Genomic DNA, 10,672 nt, shown 5'->3' on the forward strand with positions numbered 1-10,672 from the left:
TAAGTTATGCATGAATGGGCTGGACATTGATCTACTGCCAGTCAGTGTGCTGAAAAGGGTAAATCCACAAATCACCATAACATGTGCAAAGTATGAAAGCAGCTTTAAGGCTGGGTTCGTATTCACGTATATATTCATAGTTATTCAAAGTCGTCTTCCTCCATCTCTCCCACACACAGTGCTGAGTGATTCTTGACTCACAGCTGAAGATGGTGTTAGATTGTGACAGTGCCTTAGAGTATAAACAGAGAACAAGTGAGCTGCGAGTGTCACACACATGCATATGTGACTTAACTTAGCAAATAGCATAAACGTTGCTAATTCGGGCATCTTTTTAAAGTAACGCCACCATCTAATGTGACAACAGTCTGAAAGTCAAAGTGAGGCAACAAACTGACTATAAGAAGACATTCACTGACAGTAAATGAGAGATGTCATGGAAAACATTTTATTTCATACATCAGGCATATTGTATCAGCTGGTTAACTCAACAGAAGTATGTGACTGAAATTATTGTTGTATCTGTGCTGGTTTGATTTCACTGTCAGACTGGTTTTAAAGACAAGGTTATGAGAACGTCTTTTAGATGCTGACAAACTTCCGCAGATTAAAGAGGATCAAAAGGACAATGCTTGAAGCCGTGCAGCCAGCAACTGAAGAAACTCTAAGGGGCTGTAAAGCACACAGAGATGATTGAAAGTTTTATTACAGCACAGAACTGCCACCATACTTGGACAGCAGGATGAAGGTACGACAGCTTCTCATTCAACTGAATGACAACATAAAGTTGTGCACTTCACTGTAGCTGAAAAAATAATAAATTGGAAATTCAGCCTTTCACTTTATCTCCTCTTAACCGTCTGCTACCCTGTCCTAAAAGTAGCTGAACACAGTACTGGATTTTTTAAAAACTACGCCGAACAATTTACAAAGAAGTACTAACATAAATAGCATTTCCTGCAGTAAATATACAACATAGTCTAGCTAAGGAACTGGGGAAACATAATGCATTACACGTTTTCTATTCTCTGCTAAATCTGAAACATCACCAACAATCTGGCTTGTATAAAGTGCTATTCACTGCATCTCTCTTATCCTGTTGGAGGTATTATAGAGGAAGCACTTGTAGTGCATCTGAGACAGTAAATGGATCTACTGACAACAGCTTCCCTTCACCGTTTCCTGCAAGACCTCTCATCTCAATAGGCAGGAGAGGAATTTGTGCAGTTGTTAGCAGGGGAAGGGGGACTAAAGACAGGCCCGTTTCTGGTGTTTATCGCAGATGAGCCACCCAGCGTTTTTCTGCAGTCCGTCTGTAACAGCATCAGTGGCTCGGCCTGACAACAGACAAGTGGTGGTAAGGAGCTGGTACTTCAAGTATAATTGAGTCTATTTAAATGTTTCAAGTTATTTCAGGTAAACCAAGGCATGAGTTGTGATAGGCAGGAGTTGGCAACATCTGAAGCCAGCACAAGAAGACGCTGCCCAGTGTAATGGCCTTCACATGCTACTAGTTAAGCAGTGAAAATGTCAGAGTACAACAAGCAAGCAAAAAAAAAAAATCACTTGTTCAGAGACCTGTTTTGTTAATGGAGTCCTTTCTAGTGTTTGTTTCAGGTTTCTCACACCAGAGCTTTATAATTAACACTATTCTAGAAAAAGACCAGCAATTATATAGCACTTTTCTAGTCTCACTTCTCAAAGCACTTTAGACTACAACCCAGAATAGATGTGGTAAAAAAAAATAAATAAATAAAAAAAAAAAAAAGCAATGCGCACCCACTATGTCACACATCAAACTGACAAGCATCATTTTACCATGTTCATAAACAGGCAAATAAACCAAATCTATTAAAAATTCAGAAAAAAAGAAAAGAAATAAAAGATAGTTTGACTGAGAAATTATATTTATCAAGTATTTAATGAATATCTTTCATACGAACTATGACCATTCTGTTATTGTTATACAGTGTTTTACACATTCTCTTTACAACAAAGATAAATGCAAATGCACACTATGGGGCTTATTATAGACTTTTTTTAGAGTGGTACACAAAGGTCTATTCAAAGCTACAAAGAGAAGAGTGTTATGAATACCCACAGCTCAAAACAAAATTTTAGGTCAGAGTCTCACTCACCAGAGACTGTACACACGTCTCAGATTTCAGCTGTTTATTACATGAAGTGCCAAGAGGTCTGATTGGTTAATACAAGTCGAGTCAAGAGGCAGCTTTGGCTCTTAGGAGAAATAAAGGCCAGTGTGATGATGACAGTCCCAGAGTGACAAAGCTAAAGTGTGCCATGTTTACATGTAGAGAGTCCCTGTCTCTTAAATTTCTTTTGTCAAGTGCCTATATACAGTAAATAAAATGTATTGTATGTTTAGTACATTAGTTGTCATGTCAACGCACTATCATTACATGGGGGTTTTGGGTGGAAACCAAAGTATTTTATTAATTAAAGTGCTGAAAAAAAAGGTCTAAAATAAATAAATAAAAATGGGGTGGAACGTCAAGATTTATACTCTTGGCTCCAAATCTACAAAATGCTAACTGCCATCCATATAACCACATTGCTGACAACATTTAAATGCAATGGCAGGTGTATAAAATATAAAAGAAACAGCTGTTAAACTGATCCAAATGACTCCTAATATGTCAACAGAGTAAGTAGCTAAATACAGGCTGCCTAAGTCAGCTAGAAAGACAAGGTTTCTACAGACACTCGTTGATTGAAAGTATCTGCCAGTAGGTCAAGTTTTCACCATCAATGATTTAGATAAGGGCCTTTACATACTTTGTCAGTCTTAAATATGCATTTTCAGTTTCAACTCGTAGAAAAAGTGACAGTTCTGAAGGTTTTGCAACAGCTAAAAGTGAAAGTTGCAACAGATTTTAAAGAGGAGGGCATTTTTGAATAACGCAGCTTTCCTCCACATGTAGTAACTTTGATGAAAGCAACTGATCTGACTGTTTGTGCAAGAGAGCCTTAAATCACAGTGACTAGAACGAAACACAAAGCAGTCTCTGCCTTAGATGTGTGTGGATGTCGCTCAGTGTGTGTGTAGCATGTGTGTAAAGGTATCTGAAATACTGTAAAGGTGAAATGCAAAGAAAAGGCTGATGTCTAAGCCTATGGACAAAGGCTTCACGAGTGGGAGTATAAATTGTGTGGAGAGTGCTCATGTTTACATTAGGAGGAAATGTTAAGCATACCTCAGCGGTGACCGTATCACAGACTGGACATGGCTCGTCTGGCCTTATTGCTCTTATGGTGTCCACTTAGTGGGATTATCACTGCACAACTGGGTCTCTTTCCAGCTGTGCAACTCCTCATAGTTTTGGGGGTGGGGGGGGCAAACAATGAAAGCACGTATTGTGAACACATACATGAGTTTGGCAGCTGTCAGATTTTTAAGTTTTACGATTGGTTTTCCCCACCATGGTTGAAAAGTAAATTTTCACCACATAGCTCGTGCTTCATGCATATGTCACAGCTAAAAGATAAATGTGTCAATAATAAAATGAACGATGAACATCTTCCATGTACTTGTAGTTTCCTTTTAATCCTGGTTCACTGTCACATTGACTTAAAAGGGACACTTTCATACAACAGAGCCATTGTTAACGGTGTTTAAAAACACCGCCGCCTTTTCTTCTTTTGACATCTTAAAGTCTCTGCTGTGAAACGCTCCATTTCTTTTCTCTTTACAGTATATGCTATACCATTAATGGGACATATATTGCACACGTTATAGCAGATAAGTAAGTACACTACCTCTTTCCTATTTGGCTCCTTACAGAAACAGACTAGTTAAAGATGTCTCTGCGAAACCATTCACAACATTCTGAAGCCAAAAGACCCAGGGTCATTTCACAGAGGTACTACAGGAACTGCACTTTAATGAAGCTATAAAATTTCAAACAGATTATTATGGTCAAACTTGAAATGCGCAGGCCTGAGACACCCTGATGTTTACTCCATTTTACATCGTCCAGGCTTCTTTTCATTGCATCCTACCTGCCTGTATAAGGACATGTCTGCTTATTTGCATACCTTCGCTTAGGATCCAAGAAATGTCATAGGGTTGCTATTTTAAATTTTACAGGCTCCAAGTCCATTATATCATTGCTGTTATCACAGAGTTACTTTGTCACATTTTAAACTCTACCAGAACCAAAAGGATTATAATATTTGTACAGGTTAAGTAGTACTCTACATTTTGAGTAAACTAACCTTTAAGGAATTTGCTATGTATGGTTTTACTGGAACCTTCTCCAGGTGGCTTTGTCCACATCCATTAATAACACCTTTTTCCCCTCTAGCAGACACCCAGAATCCTCTCTCACTGGCATTAAGGCCTCTTCTGATCAAGCTGACACAGTGAATGAGTTACTAACTCCAGTTAGACACAAAAGGTCTATATTCTACTCTATATTGCCAAAAGTATTCACTAACTCATTCAATCATTGACTTAGGTGTTTCAATCACTTCCATGGCCACAGGTTTATAAAATCAAGCACCTATGCATGCAGACTGCTTTTTCAAACAAACATGAAAGAGTGGGTCACGCTCAGTAATTTCCAGAGTAGTAGCATGATAGGATGCCACCTGTGCAATAAGTCCAGTCATTAAAATTTCTCGCTACTTAATATTCCACACTCATCTGTTAGTAGTATAAACAGCCGGTGCTTGGGATCATTGCAGTCCTAAATAAAATAAAGCTTCTGCCATTCAGAGTCCTTCTACGTGGTGCTTGTATGGTGGAACAAAATCTGACCTCTCCTTTCTGTATTCATAATTCCAGCAGTTTTGACAAGATCCAAACCACGACAGAGCCTCCATGATGTTTTACACACGACTGTAGATGATCAATGTCGTATGTCTCTCCTGACCTCCTACACATCATTAGGCCTGCCACTTCTTCTTTTGTCCTCTATTTGTCCAGTTTCATAAATGTTTTTAAGGACATACTGTACAACAAGGCAAGACATCACCTTGTTGGAACAGATATACAGTTTTATGTGTGTCATACTGCGTTATATTTAGTATTTTTCATAGATTGAACTGACAAAAAGTGAACAAATAATGTATTTTTGCGACAGGCTGCTAAAAAAATAAAAATAAAAAATGCCTGAAGATACAATTTCAAATTGGTTATTTGCTAAATTGTCTGTTATGTGTAGACACAGCAATACTTCATCCCTAGGTGTCTTTTTATCCTTGGTTAGTGTTAAGTGGTGTAAGAAACCGAAAGAAAAAAAGGTTAGGAAGGTCACTTATATAATGAAAGACATTTAAACAAACAAGAACTCCTATCAGTAATACATACATAAACACTCACACACATATAAACAGTTCATATACAAAAATAAATAATAAGTTAAATCATGTAAAACCCAAACTAAAATGTGAAAAAGTAACAATCTTGGAAGTTGAAGGCCAATATGATATTGATTAACACTGTGCAGAAGAAAACTATGCTCAGTATCTGCCAGATTACTGAATGGAGCTGAAGTGTAATAAACTGCCAATTTCCAAAGAAAAACATTGAAAGACGTTCGGAAAGCCTGGAGAACTATTGCTCAAGAATTTTAAAAAATTGCAAGCCTGGCTTCTTGGAAACAAAACATAATGAAAGGAGGGCTGACTCAAGAATTTTGCACAGTACAGTCATTAAGACTAAAAGCAACACAATAGTTGAAATCAAGCCCAGGAAGAAAACATGTCAAACGTTGCCACTTTGTAAGTTAATAGACTTATCGGTATCACTGCTCCATTGCTAAAGAACAGGTAGATCTGACTATAATTACACAGCTATTCAGTTTAATGAATGTGTTATTTAGATGTTTTATGATCCCCAAGACAGTGTTTAGCCCTATTCTCACACCTGCAAATGCATCTGTATTATATACTAATGGGAAAGTAAAGAACTAAAAGACAAATAAAATAATTCAAATGGATAAGTACTCATATGTCTTATGTGCTCAAAACGTACAATTCTGAAAGGCTGTAATTACTCTCTTTCGTAGGCTTTTATAGAAATGGCCGATACAATTACTTTGAATTGCCAAGGAAAACAAAGAACCAAGGACGACTACATTTCTCTCTTTCAAAAAACTTAAATTAAAATGAAAATCTGAATATGCGGTTGAAGCTCTACCAACGGTCTAGCTGTATTACATTTTCTTTAAGTGTCATCCAGCAGCAGCAAGCTAAAGTGCACGTTTCTTATAAATGTGTACCAGTGCCTGTGACTGCTCAGGCCTTCAATCATATTCTGTGTACAATGTTTAGCCAGCTCTCCCCAAGGGACATAAACCTCTAGCCTGAGAACTGTAGGTCACGAGTTCTACTTCCTGTATGAGAACTAATAATAGCAAATTCACCCAAAGACACAGCTGAAGGATTTTTATTTAGAAAACAGATTCTCAAGTGGGTGCTTTTTTTTTTTTCAACAAATCAGCAGAAGAGATGACTCTCTCCATCTGCCTCTACCTCCACAGACCTGTGCAAGCTAGGGTACACAGCTAATAAACACACACACACACACACACACACACACACACACACACACACACACACACACACACACACACACACACACACACACACACACACACACACACACACACACACACACACACACACACACACACACACACACGCCTGTTTGAAGTCCAGGAGGCTGAGATATTGTGGCTGTCACCAAAGAAACACAGCATAACACATTCAGCAGCAGGTCTTACACGCTTCACAGTATAAACAGATAGCAGTTAGTGCTATGAGGAGGAGTGTCACAAGGAAGAGGGGAGATTCATTTGCTCCTCTTACCTCTGAACTTCTTCGGCGGGTTGTTGAGGTCCCCAGCATCAGGCTGGATGACGCAGCGGTCATCCACCAGGCTGTAAATACGGACACATGACACATGTAAGCGCTATACATATAATAAGATCATATCCCAAGTTACCATGACAAACCTGGCAAAGCCCCGAGCATAACAACCACAGGAGCAATGAGGAATAGTTAAGTTCACCTTTAAAGTTGTTTTTTTTTTTTTTTTTTTTTAAACAAGACTCAAATAAACATGTAATCATTTTCTTATTCTTCTATTATAGTGAGCTAAATGCTTATGAAGTTTGGACCATTTTAACAAAAATTTTATTATCTGCAATTAGACCATTTTGATGTTTATGATATTTTTAGAGCTCACAATAAATCAATTGGTACAAAAAATATTTAAACACTGCTTAATTTAAAAAGAAAATGTGCCAGTTGCAAGCTAATTTCAAAAACACTGCATCAGTTGAGTGTGTTTGATTAATAATTTTATAGGACAGCAATGATCGGAACATTTAAAAGGACAGGAGGAACAAAGGGTTCATAATACTGAGACAGTCAAATTGATCAACACCACATTTTCAGAACTACAACTCAGCATAACTGGTCAACATTTCTGCAGATGTACTAAGATTGCCATTGTTCTTGGATATCAGAGTCACTGTAATTCATCATTCCTGTGGGTTTGTGTTTAAGCTTACTGTGTGTGTGCTAAACAGAGACTCAGGCAAAAAAGTATTTCCAACAAAAGTGTGTGCAAAAACTCTACCTTTGTTTCATGAATTATCTGGGATCTTTACATAGTTGCAGCATGTTTTAGCCTCCCCTTCCACAAAATAAGGAAATATTCTGGATTAAATGACCGGTGGCCAGACAGGAATTTCTGGTGACAAATTTAGCTTTCACTGGCTTAGAATAACACTTGTCTGGACACAGGCCAAATCCCACATCCACTTTCAGGCTTCTGAAGTTGCCCAAACAGACCTCACTGTTCCATCAGCCTGCACATCTCGGGGAACAAGACCGACTACAAAGGGCGAACATACCCATGCGTGTTAAGACAAATAACAGCAGAGTGACAAATTAAAGGAAAAACTCTGACTTTTTCACCTCTAAAGTGAGGGCATTCAACTGCTCCACTATACTGTGGAAGCTCTAATCTCCCTGACCCCTTAGAAGGAACACTAACTGCAAATCAACACAAAGTTGATGCTGAAAATAACATGAATCACATGCGCTGACCTTTGCAGTTACCAGATCTAAACCTAATTTACTATGAGAATTAGCCTTTGGATCAACATGTTAGTCAGTTTTCAACACCAGTATTGTCAAAACACCAAATGAGGGAGTATCTTTTGGAAACACGGTGTTGCGGCCCTTCAGTGGAGTCTTACTGAATCAACGCTAAGCTCTGCTGAAGTTAATCTGGCATCAAAACTCCTTACTGTATTTTGGGGCGGGGGGGTGTCACATGAGCATGCTTTACGCAACTTCGCTTTCACAGTGGTCAGTTATTAACACAAGTTTAATAGTTACACCTCTGCACAAACAGGACGGGTCCTGCTAAATACTCAATGCACACAGCAGCATTTCCCCCCCCCCAAAAAAAAGAAAAAGAAAAATGTAGCCTTTCATTTGCTCATATAACCCCCTCCCCTCTGCAGCTGTTGACTTGGACTGCTATTTGAGTGAAGAAAAAGAGTTAATGTGTACAGAATTTTCTCAGTATGGTGTCTTACTTTAAGGGCAGTTGATCTGCTGCTGAGTTGGTGTTTATGCGTGGAGAGGATGGCTTCTGGCCAAAACCGTCATGACAATTTTCTAAATACATGTGCTAGCATGTGCGTGCGTGTGTGTGTCTATGTGGGAAGCACATGAACTCCAGAAAGGCCACAGTGTCTCTATAGTGACTCAGTCTTCGCTGTAGGTCATTCCATTTTTCATGAGCCAGGAGGGGAGGTCCAGGACACTGAGTAGATAGCCCTAATACCATTACTAATGCTAATGCCATGGTTTACCGTCTTGTGATTTCCTGATGGTTTATACCAGCAAAAACATTAATGCAAACTTTCTCTTGTTGCTTTGTTTAGATTCAGAACAAAGGGGAGAGGTTAAAAGCAGCACAACTGAATCTTACTGCGCTTGTGATATTTCTGTCATATCCTAAGGCCAGTATTTCAAGCAGTAAGCCAGTGTAAGTAATCCCAACAGATAGACCATATAAAAAATATGCATTTTACAAGTAAGGACAATTGATGGAGGAAAACGATACATTAATGCTGTGACTGAGTGGGCAAATGAGTGGCTTTCCAACAGTACCACCAGACCGTTTATTGTCTTCAAACTCTACCCTTCCAACCCAGGCCTGCCCCAAACTTTAGCATTATCTGCATGTTTTTTGCATTTGTTGCAACAAATTACATTCACTACTTAATCCCATTCTGAGACCAAATGATGACCCTGTCGCTGCGTGTAAGAAAACACGTGCATACACGGGCATCGGACTAAAGGGAAGAAATGTGCTTGTTCTCGACTTTGTCATCAAAATGGTTAACAGTTGCTACTACAAGTGTGATTTCCTCCCTTCCAAAAACTGCTGGCTCAGTATCATGACTGAGCAGCATTTTTTAAGAAAAGTGTGAAGTGGGCCCTCCACACAGGCACAGGGACATACCCTAGGGTGCTGATGAAACCATTGGTTGATCCCTCTGCATACAGGGAGCAGATGTCCCCAATGTGTAGGAAACTGGACATTTTGTCCGACATGTTTGGCACACAAGGGAGCACCTGTATAAGAGAAATTGGGAGAAAATACGGATATTATTAGATCATTTAATATAACATGCCTGTCATGGACACATACCATCATGCATTTATTCAGTATCCATATGCAAATTAATAGTTCCAAGTTAGAAGCAGTTTTGAGAGAGCGGGTTCCCTTGCAGGTGGAGACTACACTAAACACAACTGTCAGGCTGCAAGGATTTGCATAGAGAGGAAGAGAAAATGTCTATTAGATGTTACTGTAGCCCCGCTGGTGTTGTGCTGCGCCTTACATGTTTAGGAGCTGCAGCTGCCAGCAAGGTTTATGCACCTGCAACAGGTCATGGCCACTGAAAGCTGATAGAGAGCAATGCAGGTCCCCTCCACTCAGGTTATCTGCCTGTGTGTTTTTCTTTTTTTAAGCACTGCCTCTCACTGAGGTCGATAAAGCCCCATAACAAGTTATTCTGGTGGCTTTCCGACCGCCGTCTGTTGCAAGCCCGACCAAACGATCAACGATCACACAGCAAAAGCTCGGATCTTCTTCATCTAAGCACCGAAGCGCCAGCGAAACTTGAGAAAGCACATCCAGCCTTAGCATTGTAATCGCGGCTCACTATCACATTGCTTCACAGCAGCCCGAAATCATTGTCGGTGTAAGATCCACCCGACCGTGATACAATCTTGTTGGGCTTCTCTTTAACAAAAATATTATTCACTAAAAAGCGCCGCTTTTGAGCTCTGAGTTTTTTTTAACCATTTAAGGAGAACTAAATCCTTTCCCCCCCTTTCCGCTGCGAGAAGATAGACATATGAAAGGAGGATGATGGCAAACTGCTCAAGTTAAGCTCTCAACTTTACCTCGGCTGTGCTCGGGTATTTAGCTGTCTCTGGGCCAGCTAAGACAACATGACTGCGGTTCTCCTCTCCTCCGGGCCGGGGGATGACATCCAGGCGTCAGCGACTGTAATAATCCAGTTTTTTGACAGCTCGGACACCTTTCCGCGCCTCTCAGTGCTCCCGCAGCTTGTGCTCACTGAGGCAGGCAGGCACTGGCTGGTTAAACTGC

The 10,672-nt window shown here is 39.7% G+C and overlaps 1 protein-coding gene across 4 annotated transcripts in view; it reads right to left on the minus strand.

Moving 5' to 3' along the window:
* Positions 1-10,651, minus strand: part of LOC120731701 (inositol 1,4,5-trisphosphate receptor type 1) — a 76,271-nt gene extending 65,620 nt beyond the window's left edge. For 3 of the 4 annotated variants that reach the window (XM_040028836.1, XM_040028835.1, XM_040028837.1), the window contains exons 1-3: positions 10,465-10,650; positions 9,515-9,627; positions 6,835-6,905 (exon numbers count right to left, since the gene is read on the minus strand). In XM_040028836.1, coding sequence (XP_039884770.1) covers positions 6,835-6,905; positions 9,515-9,606 — 163 coding nt within the window. In that variant the 5' untranslated portion in view covers positions 9,607-9,627; positions 10,465-10,650. Of the gene's footprint in view, positions 1-6,834; positions 6,906-9,514; positions 9,628-10,464 lie in introns of all 4 variants that reach the window. The other variant, XM_040028834.1, reaches the window with a different exon arrangement.
* Positions 10,652-10,672: the final 21 nt, after the last annotated feature.

The sequence above is a fragment of the Simochromis diagramma genome, unplaced genomic scaffold (genome assembly GCF_900408965.1).
Source record: "Simochromis diagramma unplaced genomic scaffold, fSimDia1.1 OVJJ01000483.1, whole genome shotgun sequence".
Classification (NCBI taxonomy): Eukaryota; Metazoa; Chordata; class Actinopteri; order Cichliformes; family Cichlidae; genus Simochromis; species Simochromis diagramma.